The following is a 24,179-nucleotide window of genomic DNA, read 5'->3' as shown; positions in this document are numbered from 1 at the left end:
AGGAAAAAAAAAGACTTCAAGCTCTCTTCTGTGGACCGTCGGTCCGATCTGGGACATCTCCTGGGGAAATCGGAAAAGCAGTGGAAGACTGGAGACAGGTAAAACTCCCTGTCTCTCAGACTTGGGAAGTGCAAGCCCTGGAGCCTCGGTGTTGGTGTGCAGGTCTTTGCCCCAGTGTGTCAGCACAGCGACTGGGAAATGCTCACAGGGACCCGCGGGCACACGCCAAAGCCAAGGCATGCTGCGTTGGCTTAACCTCACTCCGCTGGTACCATTTTTGGATGAGCCAGTTGGAAAAATGCCCGAGTGAGGGGTTGTTTTATTTCACTAAAATTTGACAGAATGTGCCGTAGCTTCATTGTGTATGTGACGAGGAAGCTGAGGGTTAGGAGACCAGCTGGACTCCTGGCCAAGGGGACTCAGAACAGGCTTGTTTGGCACTTCCACCATCACATGGAAGACGGTGCTAGAGCCGCCTCTTCCTTTGTGTATTCCACATCTCTCTCCCATTTATTCTTGCCCCCGTTCCTTTTTACCATCTGTGAAGGAAATTAGATTGGCTCCTAATATTCAAAGATCGTACCTATCATATTTTGTTACCGTTGGGATTTCAACGGGTCTTTAAAATCTTTTTTCTTCCACTCATTCATCTAATTTTTTTGACAGCTTTATCAGGATATACTTTGCATATGGTAAAATTCACACATTTTAAGCATGTAGTTCAATGACTTTTGGTAAATTTGTACAGTTGGGCACCAGTCACCAAAGTCCAGTTTTGAGTCCTCCCATCACCCCAACAAGCTCCCTCCCCACCTCCCACCCCCACACGGGCTCCTTGCTGGCGCCTCCGGCCCCAGGCCATCAGTCATCCATGCTCTGTCTCTGTGGTTTCGCCCTTTATGGGAACTGCGTCTCAGTGAACTGACTCTGCATGCAGGGTTTTGCACCTGGCTGTGATGTAGCACAGTATTTTCGAGGCCCCTCTGTGTGTTTCTTTGTCTCACAGAGCAGCCTTCCCTTGTTGGGGGGAACCACCCCATCTTGTTTAATTCATTCACCGGTGATGGATATTTGGTTGGTTTTCAGCTTTCATCTAATTTTTAAGCTTGCTAGTTTTATTCCTGATCCAAAGTACTTGTTAGAAACCAGTCCCATTTTTTTGGTGCTTTATCTGCACCCCCAGACTCCTACGTGGGGGAGACAGGTCTCCACAGTCATGGCTCAGAGGAGGCCCAAAGACGGCTGACCCATCAGCCCTGGCCGCAGGGCTCTCCGGGACGGTAGTGCGACAGGTGAGGTTTTGACTGTGCGGCTGTAAGTGTGAGTAGTTGGTGACTTGGAGGAGGGAAAGGAGAGCGTGTCCCACATGGAGACCCGGAGCATGGGGAGCTCGAGTTCTGATATCCGTCCCGTCGGCTCATTTGCTTTATAACCACAAAATGAACATTGTAATGTTGCCAAGCCAATGGACCCATTTCTCGTCCTGCAATTACTTACCTCCCCACTGATCTCATTAACTAAATGAAGCCTCTGGCAATTCACCAAACTTCATTCACGAACTTTCTCTGTACATGTGTGCTGTGTGCGGGCCATGCTGGCTCCAGGGCTGGGGGGTAAGGTGGGTGGGGAAGCCGCCAGGCGCCACCCCCACAACACCGGGTTCTGCTCCACGAAGGTTTCATTAGCTTCTTCTCTGCTTGGCCATCAAAGGCAGCCGATGCCACAGGTCTGGTATCATTTCTTCCACATAACTGGGTCCTGAAACCTCATCCAGATTTAAGCCCGGTGAGTCTGCTGCGGCCAACACGGCCTTTGTGGGCAGCATTGAGAGCGATGGCCGCAAGCGGAGGAATCAAACTCACGGCCCAAAAGAAAGGAAAACAGAGGTAGATTCACTTTCTCAGAAACTGGGAAGTCCTGTGAAGTGCGTGACCTGAAACCAAAAGCAACCTGCATGAAGGGGAAGCCTTTGACCCACGGAAGATTTTCTCTGCATCACCCTGGATGGCGGCGGGAGAGGCCGCTGGTGTGCATGCCAGGGCTCAGTCTCCCGTTGTTCTGTGGGGCCACCTGGGAATGGTCTGCACAGCCTTCACCCACAGGCTACGCTTAGGAGCACAGGTGTGGCCCCGTCCCATGGAGATGGTGCCAGTTTGGGAGGCCCCACCGTGCTCTGGTGGCACGCACATCACCCCGGCAGACACCAACCTCTTGCTCTGTTCCCTGGGTGAGGGGGCAGTGCCTTCTTCCTGCAGGCCGACGCTCCCCTGGTTCTCCTTCCCATGATAAGTCCCTTCCTCCCAACAGTGCCTGGGCAGGCGTGGTTACAACGTGGACACGTGGACTGACAGCTGACGGCGTCAGCCTTATCTCCTGTAGGGCCCGGTGTTTGCTTGTTTTGTTGAAAACCACTTTATAAGAGAGGATTCCCATGCCAAAATTTCGCCCATTTAAAGTGTGAAACTTAGCGACTTGTAATACATTCCTAATCAGAGTTGTGCCAGCATCTCCGTTTCCTACTTTTAGAATATTTTCATCACCTCTCACCCCGATGGGCCCCCAGCCCCTCCAGCGTGGGACAACCCCTAGACCGGCCTGGTCTGGACATTTCACACACTATATGGTCCCTCGTGGTGGTTGCTTTCACGGAGGGTGATGTTTTGAGGTTCATCCCCATTGTGGTGTATAGCAGCGATTCATTCTTTTTGTGGCTGAACAATGTCTGCTGTACCCACATGTCACCGGTCCTTTCCCTGTGCGTCAGCCATGGGGCAGTAAGGCTGTTCTGTCTTTTAGCTATTGTGGATACAGCTGTGATGGACATTTCGTATTCAAGGTTCAGTGTAATGCATGTTTTTGTTTCGTTTGGGTCATTACTTTCTGGGTCATGTGACCACTCTGTTGCACACGCGAGGAGCTAGAGCCGGGTGTTTTTTCATTCACTTCCCAAAATCTTCCCTGAGGCTAAGGAAGCAACGCTAGTGCACAAAGCTGCCTTGGACTTTCCAATCCAAGTCCCTTGGCCGCTCAGAGCTCCACCAACACGCTGTTAGAGAATTAACGCAGGAGAACTTTACGTGTGAGACACCACAGGAAAGGAATGAAGAAGTGGTTGGCAGAGGAGCTGTTGGTTCGGCGTAGCTAGTGGTGATTACGAAGGGTTTTATCAGAGGGCACCACGGCTGTGTCCTGTCTGACCACGTGTACTTGGATTAGCGTGTGCAGCCGTGGCTGGCTCTGTCCTGCCGTCAGAACAGTGGAAAATGGTTTGCTCGGTGTGCTCAGCTGTGTGTACCTTTTTCTGAACGGTTCGAGGGCACCAGCTTTTTTGAGGCGTTGTATTTCCAGAACTCTCTACTCTGCCAGGATTTGCTTTCTTAGAAACTAGGAAGTCCTGTGAAAAGCGTTATCTGAAACCAAAAAGCATTTGCTTTCAGCAGTGAATCCATTTATTTTGTTCTCTGATTTGAGTCAGTGTTTACTGATCTTTAAGAATTAAATTACTGTTAAGCTAATGCTTCGATCAAGGATTAAAGGAGTCGGGCTCCCAGTAGTAAAGCATTTTGCTCACCTGTACTTCTTTTCCAGGGAAGGCTCAGTTGCAGTGGTCCCTCGAGGTTTTGTCAGAGTGTATTTTTCCCATATTCCTCGATACTTGGTTACTTCTCCGTACAGAAGATTGACAGAGATATAAAGAACATAGGCATGAAAAAAGACAACCAATGAGTTGTATATACATATAAATCACTTTCTGTAATAATTGTTTAGTGTTTCAGATCAGCTCTCTTATTTCACCCTCAATAGCATGGTGAGGTTGGTTGATGGGAATGGTAGACGAGGCAACTGAGGCTCGGAGAGGGTACGGACCAAACAGCTCAGTGACCCAACTAAACAAGTCATAGAACTTCCTTGAGCTTCCGTTTCTTTACCTGTAAAGCGGGCTCACTAGTAAATCAGAGCATCGTCGACATCAAGTCGTGCACGTTAATGTGTGTAAGTAATCTGAAAACCCAGTGTAAAGATTTGAACTCTTCTTTTCACTTAAAGATATTACCCAAGTGGTAAATACTCTTGGCACAATAATTAGAAAACACAGAGAAGCATAAGGAAGAAAGCTATTATTCCCATTTTCACGCTAACTCAGAATATTTTCTTAGAGTATTAATTGTCCAACCATGAAAAGCAATGGATTAATAGCTAGTCAACCTGGAGGTGCACATGTCAGGGAGAGGCAGTGACTCCGGTTCCAATGGCCATCACCCCAGGAAAAGGATAAATGTTCTAAATGCTAAGCATCAATATTCTAAGAGATTAAGACCAAAAACAGAAACGAAAAGAAAACCCTAACATTCTGCAGGTAAAATGACTCAACTACATACATAAAATTTCAAAACCCATAGTGTTGAGTGTAGAAAGGAAACCACAAAAAGAATTTAAATATTACTTGTGTACATCTTTACAACAGAAAAATGATATATTGCTTGTGAATATATATACATACAATAGAACAATAAAAGCACAGAACACACATCAATTTCAACCTCAGATTGGGGAAATGGCTTCAATATCTATACTTTTTATTTCTTTAAAAAAATGAAGCAACCCGATACACCAGGGTTGTGGGTTCGATCCCCAGTCAGGGCACATACAAGAACCAACCAATGAATGCGTAATTAAGTGGAACAACAAAACTATATTTCTCTCTCTTTCTCCCTTCCTCTCTCTCTCTCGAATCAATAAATTAAAAAAAATATTTAAAAAAAAATGAGGTTGGGCTGATGCCGGGGGCTGAGGACACAGGAGAAAAAAATGAAGCAAACACAAGTAGATAACCTGGTAAAACATTTAGTATGGTTTGTACATTTAAAGTCTTTCAGACATCTTAAACAAGATGAACGACCCGCAAGGACACTCCCTACGCACGGAGACACGCTTTCTGGCTTGTGAAAGGCGGCTCATGCGCGAGTGTGTTTTTGTCGTCTCTGTGTAACATAAACATCTGTTTGTCGCTAAACATAGCTCCTCATCGTCGGCCTTCCTGGCCCTCCCAAGTGTTTCTATTCCAACGTAAATATTTACTCAGAGAAGAATTTTTAGAAAGAGCAAAATTGCCAGGGCTTCCTCTTAATATTTGTAATTATTTTCTATTTATTCATTTCTAATTCTTCAACACTGTTTCTCACTCATGTATGATATAGTTGGTCTCCAACTCTGAAGGAACTCAGAGCCTAAAAGCAGAGGCAGAATTAAAGCCTGGTTTAATTGAGACGCAGAGAACCCGCTGAGTTGGTGAGGAGTTCCTCCAGGCTGGGAGCCCACACGGTAGGACCTGTATTTACTGTCTCCAAAGTGAGAATCACACAAACACCTGGGAAGGAAGGCGTCCTCCCAGCCCCGCTGCCTGAGCGGAGGCACAGGCTGCTGTCCCTTCAGGTTTCCCTGCGCCCTGCGTGTTCAGCAAGAGTGGTCCCAGGGCCCCCTGAGTCTTTGCTGTCTGTCCGTTTGTGTGTGAACTCCAGCCAGGGGCTCCTGGGACACACCAGGGCAGAAGACAGCTAAGCGTCCCCACCCTGCGCGGGCCTTCCATTCCCTAACCTCTAATCAGTCAGGTGTCCCTTTAGCAACCTGAACTTCTTTTCCTCTCTGCAGAAACCACCCTATAGGTAGATTTTGGCGGTATTGGAGCTAGTGACATCCTTATGAGTGGACACTCATAAAAGAGAAAATGAAGGCCCACCTTGCAGTCTGCATCCCCACCGGAGGGATGCTGGCTCTATAATTGGGACTGGGAAAGGCCGATCTGTAACCCACGGCAACGACGCACAGCCCTCGGGGAGACAGGGTCCAGGGGGAGGCCAAGAAGGAAGAGCCCGCAGCTCTGCAGTAATTTGCTTTGTCCCTGGTCACCTGGGGGAGTGGGGCTGGTTTCCATACTCTCCAGGTGCAACTTCTTCATCTACAAAATGAGCAGTTCACTCCTTCACCGTTTATTAATATTTAATATATGAAATTGTAGTATGAATAAATGGGGTAGGGAAGGATTTTTCAATACATGTCTTGGATACAGCTGGCTAAGTATTTGGAAATAAATCGATTTAGATCCTCCCGGAGTATCATGGCCAAAAATAAATGTCAGGTGGGTCAAATAAAAATGAAATTATGGAAGAACTGGATGAAGTAAGTGAATGAATGTTCAGCAGTTTTATGCAGGACAAGAAATATAGGTGGAAAGAAGACTTTCCTAACTCTGATTTACGAAAGAAATCACAGTTCCGCATAATAATTCAAAACTCCAATAAGTTAAAAATAAAAGTAAATCACCAAATGCAAAAATTGGTCACTCTAAATGCATAGGAAAGATGCCATCCCAGTTAATATATGATGAGCTCATGGAATCCATGGGCAAGAGGTAGTGGGTGATAGATAAAAAGGGATGATTTTATAAGTAGATATATAAATAACAAATAAATACTAAATTCTTATAGATAGAAGATAAGATAAAAAGATTAGGAAAAAGCAGTAGTTCAATAAATGTTTTAAAATATCCAGCTTATCACCCCTAAAATGCAAATTAAAACAATGAGATACATCTTTTTTTAAATTTTTCTTCTGGGTTTTTTTTTGAAGATTTTATTTATTTATTTTTAGAGAGAGGGGAAGGGAAGGCGAAAGAGAGGGAGAGAAATATCAATGTGTGGTTGCCTCTCGTGAGCCCCCTGCTAGGGACCTTGCCCAAAACCCAGGCAGGTGCCCTGAGTAGGAATCAAACCAGCGACCCTTTGGTTTGCAGGTCCATGCTCAATCCACTGAGCTACATCTTTTAATATATGAAGAGTTAGTCTGGTTTTTGTTTTACTAAATGAGAATTCTCATCGCCGACAAACTGTGAAGAGATGGGTATTTTCGTATATTGTATATTGCTGGTGAGAACATAAACAGCTACAGACCTTTTGGAAAGCAATTTGGCAACATTTACCTGATGTGTTAAAATGTTTGTTCCTTGAACCCAGAAATCCTGTATCTGGGAATTTATTCTAAAGAAATAACCCAAAATTCAGAAAGAAAAATAAAGTTTTTTATGCTTCAAACTGTTAGTCATTGCATTACTTGTTTATTTGCAGAAATAAGCCAATTTATATCATAAGGCAATAATGTAATAATTATGGCATGTCCAGTAACTAACTAGAATATTGATATTGTGATATGCACATTGAAACTGATCTCACTAAAGGTTAAGAAAAGGACATGTAAAATTGATTTAACATAAGATCCCAACTATATTTAAAAATAAAAACCTCTGCAATGGCTTTTCTGGCCAAGAAAAAAAAAACAAGGCCCATGAATTCACCAAAGACTGAGAAAAAATAACCCCAAAATGTCAGTGGCTATTACAGGTACTAGCATTTCTACATTTTAGACTTTTACAAATTTTATGTAATCAATGTGAAATGCTGTTATAATGGGGAGGAAATTACCTTTAAAAATATCTGTGACTTACACAGAGAGTATAATTTCCTTTATTTCTATCAGATTTGTATTTTAATAGAAGATTCTTTATTTTTATATAAAAACAAAAAATCAATTCTTCCCCACCAACATCTGAGCTCCCCTGCTCGGGGTTCAGGACATGATTTGCTTTCATTTTAGTGAGTTTTCATGCCAGTCCGATGCTTTGCCTCACACAGTTTCAGTGCTGGTGGCAGGGGGTGCGGCGCCTGATGACACTGTGAGCCAGGCTCAGAGAGCGATCGTAGAAACCCCCGTGCGTCGCCTGCCCCCTACGTAATGTAGTGAGCGAGAAATCCAGGATTTTCTTAGTTCATGCTGTCGCGTTGGTAGATGGCTTTTGACAATTCAGAGTTATTGGTGTGGAAATGAAATATATCAGGTCATCTAGAGATTCAGATTGAATCAACATTTACTGAGCATCTATTTATCCTGTAAGAAGTGGAAGGGGTGGGGATTCATCTGGGTCCCGGAAATAATGCTCGGTGAGTGCTCTGGGTTAGGGGGCATGGTCCTCACCCACCTCGGACAGAGAGCAGCTCGGTGAGTGCCCTGCGCTTGCTTTCGGAAGTCTAATGTGATGGTGCAGCTGTAACAATACATACAGATCGATGAACGTTTAACTTGATGGATGAGTGGGTAGCCTCCTGGACAATGAATGAATAAAGCTACCAATGAATTAGTGACGTTTCTTTGGAACGTCAAAGAATCCCCAAATCCCTGTCCTTGAGTCTCCTTCATAGAAATAGAAGACATCCTTGCTGTGCCCAGGCACCTTCTTCTCTTCCTGAGCTTTGTGATTAAAGTAGGAAAAAAAAAAAGAGAGAGAGAGAGAGAAGGCCCTGCTTCATGTTTTGTCGCCGCTGTTATTAATGAAACTCTTCGAGGAATCGCCAGTCCCTGTGACCGCCAGAGCATCCTTTCTCTCTGAGTACTTCAGTATTCTGCAGTCATATTTCAGCCCTCTCGAGAAACAAGGATCCTATAAGTCAACTTATTTTGGGACTCAGAGCCAGCAATTCTGTCTTCCATAAATGATTCATGTCAGGAAAGCATTTGAGGTCATTTGTTTTCTAATAAGTCTCCCTTCAGGCCCATTATGCATGAATCAAGTCAGGGAAATTGCCGGGGTCCATTGGCATCTCTCTCTGAAAATCAAAAAAATAAAAGATTTAAAATCCAGCCGTATTTATCTCTCACCTTCCCCACACCCCTCACCAGAAAATGAGGGTTGGCCATAGCAGGGACTCGGGACTCAAGGGTCCAGGCCACTTAACAGAGAGGGGGGAGGGTAGAGAGGGACCCACCAGCGTGCAGAGAGCCCAGTTACTGGCGTCCGAGTCGCTGGAGGAGAAGAAAAGCCACTGCCATTTCCCCCATAGTAGCTCTCTGAGCAGACCCTCACAGCGACCGCCGTTGGTAATGACCCAGCCAGCAGAGCGCTGCCTCCACGCTCCGGCCCCGGGGGAGCACCCAGGGTGTTAATGCCGGGCGAGTGTCGGCGAATCAGAGTGCTGTGGCTGAGAGCACGCAGGTGAGTGGCCCCATTTCCCGTTTTCTGAGACATGAGATTGCAAATGGCCCCAGGCGCCTTAGCATCGGCCCTGCAGAGCCCTTGCTCACCCCTTACCTCTGTGAACTCTCTCGCCACCTTTGTGGGGCCAGGCTATCTGCCAGCTGAGGAAGCTGAGACTTCTAGAGGTCCAGTGATCCCGCTGATATGGAACACAGACGGTCAAAGTCAGCCGCAGAGTGCTGACTCAGAACCGAGCCGTCCCCTCTGCAGTTACTTCTTTGACCACTAGTAGAATCGTGGTTTTTAGGGTCCCAAGGAGGGGCCCCGGTGCAGCAGACACACGCCCGTGGGAAATACGTTCCCTGTCAACTTAAGCCCCACGCCCCTGTTTGCGCCAGGAAGAGCTTCCACGCCCTGGCGGCTTTGTTCTGCGCCTTCAAGCCTGGTGTAGCATCGCTTTGCTGCTTCTTGGCCACGTGAGACAGCCGAACGCTGATGCTCAGCGCTGGTGGTTTGGCCTTTTGTCCCAGGCTGGTGATGCTGCTCACGGACAGGGCTTTGTCCTGTGCAGTGTTTCACCTGAGTTTTACCTGAGCGGTAAGGAGTCACACTCCTGATGGAGCTGTCAACCAGAACAGACGAGGCGGGCGAGGCCAGACTGCGTGGCTTGGTGAGCTCTTCCCGACTCCCCTGAGAACCGAAGCAGAGAGTGTGCCTGGCTGCCTCTGTTTGGTGGCTCTGGTCAGCCAGTCTCCGGGTCTGTGCAGCTATTTGGCCACGCAGGAGCCTGCTTCAGGTCAGAGCCCCCCCAGTACGCAAGGATTAGGGTGGCACCCCTCCCCCAATGGCTGCTGAAGTGAAAATAATAAGTTATAAAAGAAATTTAAGGAAATTGCCAACACAGCCTTGAATTTTGCCGTCCGTCTTCATTTTTAAAGGCTTCTTAATAATCTATCTTTGGTTTATTTTGCAATATTAGAGATCAGATTTTATGAAAAAACTGAGGTGCTGAGATTTCCTAACACCTGAGCACATGTCTGTCTGCCCCTGGAAGCTGGCCTGGCCTCACCGACTCAGAAGTGTCCCAGTCCAGACTGCTTCCAGTGAGTGCGGAGCACCTGGCTCTCAGGCACAGCTGCCTTGGTGCCCGAGGGGCCCGGGATGTTTCCATACTCCCTAGCAGGAGGCCCTGCTGGGTGCACGCACAGGGCCCCAGGGTGACGAAGCTCAGGGTCTTCTCCATTCCACCTGTGTCTCTCCCCCAGGCAAGAGCCAGGCCGGCACTGTGTGCTCAGCTCACGCCTCCAGCCTGATCTATACAGGGGTCCGACAGGCGAGGCCCCGGTTGTGAAGAGAGCCTCAGAACCGACAACTGGGGCCACCTTCCTTCGGAAGCCGTTGACTCAGAATGGGGCCCAGTCAATGAACTAAAACTGCGACTGGACGTCGGTGACCTTCCAAGTCGCTTCAGCTCACGGCCAGCCTGGCTTGTGTGGATGGCAGAAAAAAAGAAATGTCCCAACGAGAACAACCTTACCAGAACAAAGAAGAGAAACTGACCCTGAGAGCCACTCACTCGTTGGAAGGTTGGGAAGGGAAGATGGTCGACGTGGCGGGGGGCCGTGGGCACAGTGGCTGATGGGAGAGGATGGCCTGGGCATGTGGGCACCTAGAGTTCCTGGGAGGCGGGCATCATTACCTCCACTAAACAGGGACAGCAACGGAGGCTCAGAGAGGGTGAGTCACTTGCCCAAGGTCACACAGGTCATAACTGGGGAGTTAAACCTTGAGTCTGCCTGCAGCATCACCACACGCCTTGGCCACGGCCTGTGTGGGAAGACCTGGACCACCATAGTCCCAACCATGTTGCCTTGGTAACGGTAGGCCTGGAGTAGGAGGTGGTTGGTATACTGAATAAAGTGCTCCTTTTCTGGTTTTGGTGCCAGCTGGTGAGGTCTCTGCCTTCCGCCTGCTTCTGGGCCCAGAGCTGGTCTCAGGCCACTTCCCTTACTTGGCTTGACACGAAGGGATAGCTGCCCCGTGGTCTTCCTCAGCCTCCACGTGTTTCCAGTCTTCACCGACCTGGGCTAGAGCTGAGGGCCACCGCCACCTGGCAGCAGTAATGGTGATGAAGATCAAGGCAGCAATTTTGATGCAAATTCATCCTTCTTTCCTGTCCTATTTGAAAAGGTTTTATTATTAACTGGAATATACTCATTTGAAACAGCCATGCGGCTGCTTCCTCCTTTGGAAGATTAATTTTCCAATTTTCCTCATATCATTTCAGTTTTTGGTTCCAAGATAATTGGATTTTTATCAGGACTTAAGAAAAACTTTTGGAAATGTCCATGGCTTGAGCAGAACTTGAAAATTTATTTGTACCAAATATCTTGTAAAATAGTTCACACACCCATGGTTACCGGAAATGCACCAAGCCGACTGGCTCCCCGAGACCACACAAACCCGGAGTTCAGAGCTCTGTGCCCTGTGACCCTGTGACCTGGAAGAGCAGGACTGGGCTTGGAGAGGGTGGGTGGTCCACCTGGAAGGGGAGTCTCTGTGGGATGCACGGGCAGAAGGACAGCAGCTCAGGAACTCGTGGTCACCTCTGCAGTCAGCAATGGAACCAGGAACTGATCCATGGAATGGTCAGGCCTGTGGAGGCCCAAGGTCATGTGCAGTCTAGCTAACGCGCTTCCTGTTCGACAGGCAGCATAATAGTGGTCAGGTGAATGAGCTTGAGCTTCAAACGTTTATGTACTCTTTGACCTTCGCCTCCCACCTTATCTCACTGAACCTCGGTTTCCCCACCTGTAAAATGGGGATAACAATCCCTCCGGTAGCAGGTTCTCATTACGGTACATGAGGTGATGCGTGTGAGTCATTCCGGATACTGATCCCGCCGCACCAGTTCCCGTCAGAACCCCTGGGGTTAACTCTGGATATTTCCCTCTTGTAGATATTAAAGCCTGCGAAAGCCTTAGCGAATACCTAATTCAGTTTCCTTCCGTCTTTGTCTTTTCTCATGGCAGAAAAAGTTACCAAGTTCATTTGTGTTTACCACTGAGCCTTGGTTTCCTTGGGTTAAACATAAAAGCCCTTTAGAATTTGGTTTCCTCTTATTAGCTACTCAGAACTAACTATTATATTTAAACGTGGACTCCTCAGTTTTCTATAGATTTAAGTTTTCATCCTCTTAAAATTAGACTTTAGAGAGAGGCTAAGGGTCATCTATTAGAGGATGTAATGAAAAAGTTTAGTATAATTGAAGACTTCTTTGGAGTTTGGCTTGTTTTAATGGACATCATGTACCGTACAGGGGTATCAGACAGAGGACCATCAAATTTTAAAACAAGCTAATTTTATATAGGCTCCTGCCAAGCCAGTAGAGGATGATGATTTTTTAATTGAGGGGTGTTTTAGTTAGAGACGGTCCCAGAGACAGTCAAATTAGGTCTTTGGGTGCCTTAGGCTGTTCTGACTTCCAGAAATCCAAAACCAAAACCTGTCCTCATTTGTCCTTGTCAGTGCTAAGCGGCTGTCTCGGGCCTCCACAAGTTCCTAGGAAAGAAATTCCAAACCTCAAGACAGGCTTAAAGACTTTATTTTAAGCCAAGGGTTTGGGGGCTAGTCCCAGAAGCAGAATCTCCGGGGACTGAGAAAATGCTCCGGAGAATAGCAGCATTGCGATTTATTTTATACACGAGAGTCAGAGAAGAGACATAAGAGGGTTCTGTGGAACCCTTGGTGGCAGATTAAGGAGGTGGGAGAAGGTCAAGTGGGGAACCTCTAGGGTTGGGTGGAAGATAGAGCGGAGAGGCGGCTTCTTCCCTCACCCTGAGGTGCTCAGGACGGTGGGCTGTCCACACCCACAGATTCCAGAGGGATGTGGCAGAGGTGACAGTGAGGGATGTCGGCAGTGAGGCACGCTGAGACGGGCTTGTCTGGACGTTTGAAGTAGGTCCTCGTGGAGCAGACGGGCAAAGACCACCAGCAGCCCTTGTTCCAGCAGAGATTCGTCTTTCACAGAGGCCGTGGGACGTGACTTCCCACCATAACGTGCTCAAGTGGGAATTATTTATGTGTTTATTTTTATGATCAAACCATCCCATGGGGCTACTTTGTCACTGAGCTTGTCAGGCTCACCAAGGTAGCCTCCCTTTGGTTCACACCCTCTTGGACGTGTTTGCTAAATTCCCTCAACTTAACAGAGAACCTGAGATCTGAATGTCCCCTGACCGAGATACCCCCTCACGCATCCCCTGGGACCGCACCCGGTTGTTCCTGCCGTCCGGGGGCTCCCCTGTCCCTGGGCACCCTCTGCCCTGTGGACCAACAATATTGACTGGGAGACAAGGCTCACCGCCTGGTCCCACGGTGGTCAGGCTGCTCTCTCAGCCAACCATGCGGAGGTTTTGTTTTCTTCCTCTTGTTCAAACCTCACCCTCTTGGGGGCGGGAGCTGAGGGAGAGATTGGCGCTGCATCCCCTTCATCACTGTTGAGGAAGACCCCTCGGAAATGCAAGGGGAAAAGCCTGGCTTCCGAGACATCGTTTTCTGCATGGGAATCAGAGGGCGTCCGACTTAGAAGGGACCCTGGAGCTCACCTACCTAAGAGGGAAGATGCTGAGGCGGTTGTCAGGCCAAGCCCAGACTTCAGGTCGGCTGACTTACCTCACTAAGGCTTTCTTTTCTTCCACTCTTAATAGGAGCCACTCTTCAGAGGTAGCTCTGACTACAGACATGGAGGTCAGCGTGCACGATACAGACGCATTCCTAGCCCTGCGCCTTCGGTAGTGTTTCTCACCCAGTGTAGTCGGGCGTCCGTCAAAGGTCTACCCTCGCTGGTGGGACACCTTCGCTAACACAGCCTCCAACGTCCCTGGTGCCCCCCGGGTGTCTCCCACCCTGGTTCAAACACCTTATTTTCACACCCAAATTGTGTGCAAGGAGGGAGACGCCTTCCACTGACTAAGAAGCCTCCGGCAGCGTTAACGGCAGTTAATCTTTGTTTTCAAACTGCTGTGAACCGGTTGACGTGGACTCACACCCAACCACGTGCCCTGGCCTGGCAGAGACTTTGTCAATTGATTAGTTAAATTCCAAATCTACTGACCCATCAGGAGCTTGGACAATAAAGGGGCTCTGGGGTCCATTCCTTCGAACCTGGTGACAATTCCTAGTGACCATTGTTTTTTTGTCTGTGTTTAAAATGCTGGTTTTATGCTTTTCAGGGGTCTGTTAAGCTCCTGGGTTAGATTCTACCTTTTAAAGAATTCAAATAATTTATCTAAATTCTGGCACTTTCCCAATACTCTATGATTTGGGGACGGGTGGGCAAGGCCTGCCTGTAACCGCCCTGACGGCCTGTCCGTGACCCCTGAAATATCACCGACACCGCGCCAGTTTGCCGTGGTTCACACCGCACGGTTCACTGACAAGGGTGTTACTAGAGGGCACGGCAGTCCTCGGTCTTTTGCAGGGAAAAAACTTATCTTTTCTTCATAAAGCCCCACTGTGGACTGCAAGCCAAGTGTGGCGGCACTTAATCCCCCGCACGTCCAACATCAGTTCCCTCCGCTTCTTAGTGTTACATCAGCACAGCCAAGGGTTTGTCAATACCTTACAAACACTAGATCCCAGAAACCTAGGGGAGAATTCAGTTTCTTTGGGCCAGATCCTCTGGCAGCTTTTAGTGGCTAATCCAGGGACAATGAATAAAGTGCATGAATATTCAACATCATAACTGCAGCCAAACTGTAAACAGAGATACATCCGTCCTATTTATGTGGCTCCTGAAAGCCAAGTTCACTGAGGGTGAGCTTCACACCTATTCCTTGGAGAGAGACGGGGCGTGTTTGTTGGCCCTGGGTGTGTTGGACGGAGCTCGACATCCTGCAGATGTCTGGGAAAGGCGTCAGGGAGAGGTCAGGGACGGGAGGCCGCAGCCCCCAAGGAGCCCTGGCCGCATGCCCCAGAGATAGCAGGCTCCTGGGGAGAAGGGATGTTTCTGGCGGAGTTGAGCCGACTTCAGAGAAATCAGGCCAAAGGTTGCTTTCCACATCCTCCTGTCAGACATGTTTTGACGTGGGGCAGGAAGGCCTTCCAGATCGCGGAAGCACGCACCTGAGACGGTCCTGGAAACCAGCCTGGGGGCCCCGAGCAGGCCCCGTTTCCCCAGCCTGTGTGTGGTTCATGATCATGTATTTCCCAGAAGGCTGCACTGGTTTTTGCCCTTGAGGTCACTTCTGGGCTGCTCCGTGGAGGGGAGGTTCGCGCCCAGTAGAATCCCCACCTCACCCCTGGGAGCAAAGCTGCCCAGAAAGCCGCTGGGGAAGGAGCTCAGAGCCGAGGCTGAGTCCTAAGGCCGTTACCCGTGGTGCAACCTCAGGCACACCGCCCAGCCTATGGGCATCCCAGTTCCTTATTCCAAAAAACGGGATAATAATACTACTCATCTCACGGAATTCATGTGAGGCTTAACACGTGAGAATATCTGCAAAACAACTATATAGATGTTTTTGCTGTTATTAATAAAGATTGTAATAAAGTCTAGGATCTCTCAACTATTGCTGTTAGAAGGTAAGTCCTAAAGTTCAAGCTCTCCTGGGGCTACTTTGTGATGGCATCCACTTCAGGAGAAGTCAGTCAGCTGTGCACCATCCCCTCTGCTTGCTTTCTTTTCCATCAGAGTATTGGACCTGCTGCCTTTACGCTGCTCCCCAAAGGCTTTATTTGCTAAACCCGTAAAGTCATTCTGTTGCTCCCGTCTTGGGTTGGAGGCTGATTGCAGAATGTGAGTCTGGTTGCTGTGTGTACTTTGAGCTTCTTCTGGGGTTTGGAACTTGTGTGTGTGTTTATACATGTGTGTGCATGTGCTGGGGAGACCCCGATGATGCTCCAGGTAACCGTGTGCCCAGGAGAGCTGACAGTCAATGGGGGGGGGGGAATGAGGTACATGACGGAGTGTACGAAGTGGCCCACTAGTGCAGCAGCCTTGGGAGGCAGAGCCCACGCAGGGTCACCCTGTAACCTCACCCAGAGCAGGCTTTAGTTCTGGGAGGTCCTGCCAGAAGGGACGTTTGCGTGGAGGTCTGGGGGATGAGATGAGTGGCAGGAGGGGAGGGGTGTTGGTGGGGGTGGCATCCAGGCAGAGGTGGCAGTTGGATGGACGACCCAGAAATGCGGATGCTACGGCGAGCATCCCCACTGGAGCGAGGAGCCTGTAAAGCGATGTACAGAGTCCCCAACCAGCGGGGCCACTGGTCCATGGCAGGAGCTGTGGGACCCGGTCCGAGGTGCTTGACCTCCCAGGATCTCAGTCCCGCCCTGTGTGACAGCAGTGCCCACCTCCCAGGGTGTCAGGGTAGCGAAGGGGACTCTTCGTTTTCAAGGGCTGAGCCTGTGGCCGGCAGTGTGTCCGTGAAGCAGGGACGCCCCGACCAACACACGGTGGGTCCAATCGCAGGGTGAGAGTCCTCTCCCCTGACCGTGAAAGCTCACGACTTCTCCTAATGGTCACGTTGGTCTGTCTTTCAGACGCGTTCCTGGGTCCCGAACCATTTTCCCCGCCGGGGAGATTCTACCACGGCTCTTTACAGCCCGGAATAAAAGCAACCGCCCGCCATGGACCTCATCGGGTTGCTGAAGTCTCAGTTCCTGTGCCATCTCGTCTTCTGCTATGTGTTCATCGCCTCGGGGCTAATCATCAACACCATTCAGCTCTTCTCGCTAGTCCTCTGGCCAATCAACAAGCAGCTCTTCCGGAAGCTCAACTGCCGGCTGTCTTACTGCATCTCCAGCCGTAAGGAACTTACCTGTCCTCCTCTCTCTGTGCCTTCCCTGCGGGGCTGCGGGGCGGCACTCGGGCGTCCAGACAGGTTCATGGGGCTTGCACTGTGCCCTTAGCTGTACTTTTTGTTGTTATTTCTGTTTGTTTGGTTTTGGTTTGAAGCGTCTATGTTGTCTTCCCTCTTGAAAAATTGGTTTTTGAATGAGTGAGGCCGACAGCACAAAATTCAACCGGCACAGAGGGCAGCCTATGGAAAATGAGTGTGCATTCGGTGTGTTTATTTAGTTCTCCTGCTCAGAAGGAATCAGTGCTAATGATCTCCTAGTTGTCCCTGCAGAAATACACGGATATGGGAATGCACACGCGTCTCGTGTGTGCATGGATGCAGGTGAGTCTCTGATGGGTGTAGACACGCAATGCACACACATGTTTGAAAGACAGATGGTACTGTAATATGTTGTTCTCTTTCTCGCTTCTTTTAACTTCTTGAGACAACTGTAGATTCACATGCCGTTGTAGGAAATAACACAGAGAGGTCCCATGTGCCCTCCAGCCAGCTCCCCGCAATGGCCGCCTCTTGCATCACCACGGCATGTTCTCCCAACACGGAAGCCGGCACCGACGCAGTCCACCAACCGCATTCAGACTTCCCGAGGGTTATATGCATTCGCATGTGTGTGTGTGTGTGTGTGATTGTATCAGACTATTTAAGCATGACGAACTCAGCTGGCCGGAAAAAGGAAAATGAAAACAGATGAATAAGGATAATGGGATGTCTAGTGATGAGTCTCTTTGTTGATTGACCTCAACCTTGACCTCTTCTCAACCGTAGAAAAGGTAGTGCATCATTAGTAAATATATATGTGGGTACATGTGTATTTTAAAATACAAGTCCTTTGAAACTGAGCAATTTAAAAATCTCGGCAACCTTAGATTATACCAAGAGTCCAAAATTATTGCTATCATTCTGAAACCCTTTAAATGAAGCAGTCAAATTTGAATTTGACTCAAAACAATACAAGCTGTATACAGTTGTCTAAACGGATTACTCCTGATCCAATCTGTTACTTTTTAAACCTTAAAATACTCGCTTGTGAGAAAAAAAATGATAGAAACATTATTCTTGATTTCTTTCACCAACTGAGAACTTGCAAATATTTCTGCTACTATTTCTGATAGGGTTTGAGTACTAGACCTACTTTGTCCTGCGTTAGGAGACTACTTTATATAAATATGTCTTAAAAATGTTAGTAAGATCATAAAGCCAAATTTCCATTGCAAAGCAGTGTGTTTAATCCACGTGCCTGTAGCCAGTTGGGTGCGATCGCCATTCAATGTGAAGGACGTAACGCCAGGGTCCTGTCACATGTTGTACTCCAGCGTTGGCCTCCAGTACGTGGGCGTCGAAATGGCATTGAAAGGGGACAGCCTGGCAGAGCAGGGCCGAGGCGTCACGGCGGTTTGCACTGACGTGTGGCTGCAGAGAGCAGAGTTGCGTCATCGAGGGAAGGAGGGAGTGGTCTGTCACCGCATCATTTCATCCGTCTTCATGCGCACCAGCCGTAGGCGTCTGTCCTAACAAACGCAAATCGAACAAAACAGCACGGACTGTCCTCGTGCTGAAACCTGCATTTCTGTCATGGGCGCACACGACCAAGGCCCCCAGATCTGTCAGCCCACACACCTCCAAATGGCCCCTGTTCAGGCTCCAGACTGGTGGTTCAAGGTTGGGATTCTCGTTTGGAGTCAAGACATCAGATATTGGATCCAGGACGGGAGCTGCCACGGGTGCTGTGTTTTGCTTTGGGTGGGGAGGGGAGACACACCGAGGTTCTGGCAGGACCCGGTCAGTCTGCTCCTGGGGGCACCCTAGCCTACTTGCTTCCAGTGGAAATTCAGATGGGTAACAAGTTCAGAAAACAAGGTGGATCTGTAACCACCACACACTAGTTAAACCGCTGGTCATGCCAAGGAAACTGCAGAACCAGCCACCCGAGATGACTGGCACTTGCCCACGCAGACCACAGTGAGGGGCCTGCAGGTTACCAAACGGCCAGAAGCACATCCATCCAGGTTCCCCCTTCCAGGTACAGCCCACAGCGCTCTGTGTCTACAGCCCCAGAAAGCTTCCGTGGGCTGTGGACCGACCAGCAGCAGCACCATTTTCTTGGCCCCCAAAGAGGGAATGGAAGGCTTCCCTCTCTGGAGGAGGGGCCGTCCTGGCCCCTGGGAAGAGACCACATGGCAGAAGGGGAGGGTGATACATCCTAGCTTGGCTTAGGGGCACCTCATTGTGCTGAGCCCATCAAATTAGGGCCGCTCACCCACCCCTTTCCCGCGTCCACCCTTGCTGGTACCGCAGTGGATGTTAGAGAGCAGTGGGGGGCTGCTCTCCTCGCTCTCCTTCCCTGTTCTCTGTAGTTGATGGGTTTCCCTATAGCCCGAGTGTCCCTCAGAGACAACCAAAGGCAGACCTGGGAAGCTTAGCTGGGCGTTGATCGCCATAAGACACCGTGTGTGAGCTCGGGGGCGGCAGGCCCTTCTGTTTGCTTCCCCTCTCCTCCTCCTCCCTCTGGGTTAAGAGAAAAACTCTTCCTGGGGTTTAATTGTATCTTGTGGTGTATGAATCACTCCAAAGCTTAGAAAATCAGCAGCATTCATCATTTGCTGCTGATTTTTTTTTTTAAGAAACAAAGGCAGAATAAATTGTTTCCTGGATACTCGGCTCCCCTGAACACCCTCTCTCCTCATGGAGCTATGGCATCACCCTTTCCCTTTGAACGTGTGTGCAGAGTCTGGTGTGGTACCAGGTAGGCCCAAGCAGCCGCCAGGCCTGGGGTGCAGAAGCTCACGTTCAAAAGGCCGCACGGATGGGGACGACAAATAGGGACCAAATGCAGCGAAGACAGTGTGGACATGCAGAGCAGAGGGTTTTCAGTTTAAAGGCAAGGGCGCACATCAGGAATAACAATTTGAGAGTATGTGTGAGGCAGATGGCTGGGTTTCGAAGGGTCGCTTTGTTTTGTCTGGCCTTGATTTGTGGGCAGGAAAGGCTAAGACCGGCTGGCTTAGCACGTGAAGCAGGAGATGGGGACGGAGCGAGCTTCTTTCCGCAAGGTGAGGGGGAGGACGGCTCCAAGGGGCCGAGTGAGGGCTGAACTCCATGAACTTCCCATGGTGCAGCACCAGCCTTCTAATCCCTAGGGAAAAGGGGCCCCAGTTGGCCGGCTTAGTTTTCTTCCCCTCTGACACTGTGGGGTTAAAAAGAAGACAGCAAAACAACAGAAAGATGAGCAGAACCCATTAATGGCAGAGTTATTAAAAAGGGGGCGGGGTGGAGAGGGCACAGACCGCCGTTCCAGAGAGGATGCTCCAGAGAACAGAGCAGAGTGGCCCACCCCGCCCTCGCCCCGGCCCGGAGCCAGGCTGCCTGACTCCGCCTTGCTAACCAGGCCTGTGAGGCCCAGCCCGGTTTCCAACAGCTGCCTGACACGCAGCCCTCGCCGTTTCTCTAAGGGACAAGGCTTGTCCCTGGCTCAGTCGGACTGGCTAGACTTTAATACAAGGCCGTCTCCCAATGTGCTAATTTGGCCCTCTCTGTGTTTCCTTTCCTGCTTTTGTCTCTCACTTGGAACTGAAGATCCTTCTTGCACCCCAGCCCGTCCCGAAGCAGAAGAAGGATTAAAGGAGAAAGAAAAGTTCCTGGTCTGAGCTCCAGCTGCCAGAGCTGGTGTGGCAGGTGCAGGCAAGGGACAGGGACTAGGAGCCCGGGAGTGGGAGGGAGAGCGGTGCAGAGCATCGGCTGTCTGAGCACAGACCACGGCCCCTGCCCACCGGAGACAGCCCCCAGGCTAAGGGGAGGGACACTGAATAGAGGGACAGCGCCAGAGCGCCTGAGGTGGAGGTGGAGACGCCGGGCCCCTCCCCTGGGGCGGAAGAAGGGAACTCCAGATGCGCCCTACTACCAGGAGGCTCCGAGCGCTGTCCCTGGGTGTCCCCCGACTTCTGTGCCGCCTTCCCCAGGGGAGGTTGCTTTTGATCCACTTGGCAGGAGCTGTCTCAGCGGCGCACGGCTCCCCAGGCTCTGTCCCTGCCCAAGCACTGTGCCCCGTGTCCACCCAGCACCCGAGCGCACAGGCAGCAGAGCTGGTCCTCCACGGGGGTCCGGGACGTGGGACCAGCCCACCCGAGGTTTCCATTTCTGAGCAGGATGAGGAGAAGCAGGGCTTGTGTGCGTTGCTGTGTGCTGTCGGGAGGTGAGGCCACAAGTGGGTGTCCCCTGTTAAAAGAAAACATGAGCCAACACGTGCAGCCGTCCTCCCTGGAGGTCCACCGTCTGCTGGCTGGACCCCAAGATGCCGCGCTCCCCCCGCCATGTTGAGCTGGGTCTTTCGGGCACCGCCAGACAGTGTCTTCCTTCTCTTACTCTGTGTAGTTCTGGCATAGCCACCTTCCAACCCCCAGGCGGTGACAACAGAACCCATGGCCGGACCCGTGGGACGAGAAGGCCACTCCGTGCCGAGCAACAGGTCTGCTCTAAGTAGGGTTTCTGTTTGCTCGGTTTTTGGTGATTTAGTCAGTGAATGTTGAGCACCTGCTGGGTGCCGGCCCATGTGTCCGGTGCTGGGGGAACGGTGCTGAGAACAGCAGCTGCTGCCCTGCCCCCAGGGGCTCGGGGTCCCATTTTCTAGAGATCTCACGAGACTTCTTGCCACAGCATCTTTGCCGAGTCCGTCTGCCGCGTGCCCTGCCAGGCCCTGTGAATAGACCAGTCATCCCGTTTGTCCCATGTCTGGGCAAAACGGACCTCGTTCCACTTGCTCCTCTCCTAGTAAGGAAGGCGTCTTGGATAGCACAACACACAAACAAAAAGCCATACCAGGTTAGCAACTCCGCGTTCTGAAAAGAAGTGTAGTAGCCAAAGCCATCTGGAAATTAAGGTGAGCTGTTACTGTGAACTCCTTGCAGAGCCCACAAACTCGAGCATCTGGGTTAAATGGTCCTGGCACGACAGACGGGAGAAAAGCAAGAGATGAAGTGCAGGCTAAGAGGAATCGGGCTTCTTTACTCTGCCTTCTGTTCTATAGACTTTGACCGTTCCGGGCACAGTTTTCAGCACTTTGGCACAGAGAGGATAAGCGATTTGCCCAGGGTCACACAGGAAGCCGAGCTGAGGAACCAGGGACCAGGAAGTCTGAGGGCAGAGCTTCTCTCTGCCGCACCTGCCAGCGTGGCTTTGTGGTTTAGGAACCAGGCTCCCGAGCTGAGGCCGAATGTCCAGTTGGCCACGGTCGTAGGTGACGTGCCACAGGGCTGTAGAGAAAGGAAAAGAGCAGCGCAGTTGTAACAGGCAGCTATTCATTCCTAATTGTAACCACTATAGCCTGTCCTTCTGATACAGTGTTAGACATCATGCTACACGATCCGCTGCTTTGTGTCGGCAGACAACCACCCTGGACAGGCAGTTCCCATTTTGTGATCAGCTAACTGAGGCTCAGAGAGGTTGCGTGACTTGCCTAAGGTCACACAGTAAATAGGAGAGCTGAGGTCCCCAAATCCATTTTTCTACTATATTTTGAAACAAACAAATAGAGTATGAGATACGGTTCTTATTTTAACGCCCAAGGCTGGTGCTAAGCAACCCCCTGCAGAATGCCTATCACCACTCAGCCAGCCTTCTTCTTTTTAAAATGTTTATTGCCTTTTGAGAGAGAAAGAGAGAGAGAAACATCAATGTGAAAGAGAAACATCGATCAGTTGCCTCCCGTACATGCCCTGACTGGGGATGGGTATCAAACCCACAACCCAGGCACGTGCCCTGACTGGGAATTGAACTCGCAGCCCTCTGGCGAATGGGATGATGCTCCAACCGACCAAGCCACCTGGCCAGGGCTCAGCCAGCCTTCGCTAACCAAGGTGCCTTCATGTTCACTATGGGGCCAGACCGGGGCCAGCACCTGGAGCTCAGAGATGAAGGGGACAGACGTAGTGCTGCCTTCAGAGGGGCACGGTCTAGGGGAGCAGTCGGAAGCGAGGACAGGTACGCAGGTAGCCCAGAGACAGGGGCCATCCACCCTGTGAAGGGGCGGGGCCATTTCCCCGGGAAGAAGCAACATCACAGCCCGACGGCAGAGCAAGGAGGACAGAGGGGTGTTGGCCAGAAAAGGAAAAGGTGGCTAGTCTGAGGAAAACGCATATTCTGGGATCACCAAGGTTTATTCAGGTGGCCAGACATCATCGGAAGGAGCTGGGCCACCCAGGGTCCCCAGAGCCCTTCTGTGTCACGAGTGACACAGGCCACCGGCACTCCAGCTGGCCAACCCCATGTGTTTTTCCTGGGCATTCCACGCACTGTGAGCATCAGTTACTTCAAGATTTCTTTCTGCCCTGCCTGAAAAGCATTGTTCAAGATGTGCCTTGACAAATTGTTAATTTGTGTTTTTAATCTATTCACATGTAATCTTTCATAGAAAACTATTCAGCTGAGTCATTATTTCTTTGAGCCATGTAATGCCCTAAGCATACTATTTAGTAAAACTAGCATGATGCAAAACTGCGCAAGGGAGCACCCACTCTGTAAATACAGCCTGTCAGACACTTATCAGAGCGCCATTTTTAGGAATTACAATAGGAGGTGATACTTTCTAATTGCCTTTTTATTTTCCGAATGTCTTGTGAATATTTCATAGGATGAGCATATAGTTTATAAATTCGAAAAAGAAAAGAAACGAAACAAAACCTACACAGCACCGAAAGGAGCTAAATGGAGAATGGCTTCTGGGAGGGAGTAGAAAATGGAAATACTAAAGTGAACCACGTGCGATGAGGTCACTCGGAGCCCCCTTTTCCCCTTCCTCCCTTTCTTTATGTTTTGTTGTGTTTTGTTAAAGCTTGTGCCAGGCTGGGTGGTGGGAGCCGAGGGAGCCCTGGGGACCGGGGGTGCCAGCTGTTTCAGGCCTCCAGGTTATGGACTGAATTGCATCCCGACCCCAGGAGACATCGAAGGGCTAACCCCGGTGCCTGTGAGTGGTGAGCCCTAACCCAACGTGATTCCATCTTCATGAAAAGGAGAAATGTGGACACAGAGCCAGGCACGCACAGGGGCACGCGCACAGGGGTACACGCACAGGGGCACACGCACAGGAGAAGACCAGAAGCTAGGAGAGAGGCCTGGAGAGATGCCCCCTCTCTGTCTCCCAGGGAACCAGCTCCGCCCACCTTGATCTCCACCTCTAGAACCAGGAGATGCCTAGCCCTTAGTTTGTGGTCCTTTGTCTCCGCAGCCCCAGAAAACCAGTACACTCTGCTTTCCAAGTCTTTTCTTCCTCATGTCAGCAACGTGCAAAGGAAAGCCCAACTCACGGA

At 50.0% G+C, this 24,179-nt stretch overlaps 1 protein-coding gene across 3 annotated transcripts in view; it reads left to right on the top strand.

Annotated features, from left to right (window-relative positions):
- AGPAT4 (1-acylglycerol-3-phosphate O-acyltransferase 4) overlaps positions 1-24,179 on the top strand; it is an 83,412-nt gene that overhangs the window by 12,745 nt on the left and 46,488 nt on the right. For 2 of the 3 annotated variants that reach the window (XM_045188961.2, XM_024552237.4), the window contains exon 2: positions 16,562-16,826. In XM_045188961.2, the coding sequence (XP_045044896.2) occupies positions 16,649-16,826 (178 nt within the window). In that variant the 5' untranslated portion in view covers positions 16,562-16,648. Of the gene's footprint in view, positions 1-13,799; positions 13,934-16,561; positions 16,827-24,179 lie in introns of those variants that run through there. The other variant, XM_053914214.2, reaches the window with a different exon arrangement.

This window comes from Desmodus rotundus, chromosome 11 (genome assembly GCF_022682495.2).
Source record: "Desmodus rotundus isolate HL8 chromosome 11, HLdesRot8A.1, whole genome shotgun sequence".
Lineage (NCBI taxonomy): Eukaryota > Metazoa > Chordata > Mammalia > Chiroptera > Phyllostomidae > Desmodus > Desmodus rotundus.
The sequence above is the reverse complement of the archived record's forward strand: the minus strand, read 5'-3'. Positions and strand labels throughout refer to the sequence as shown.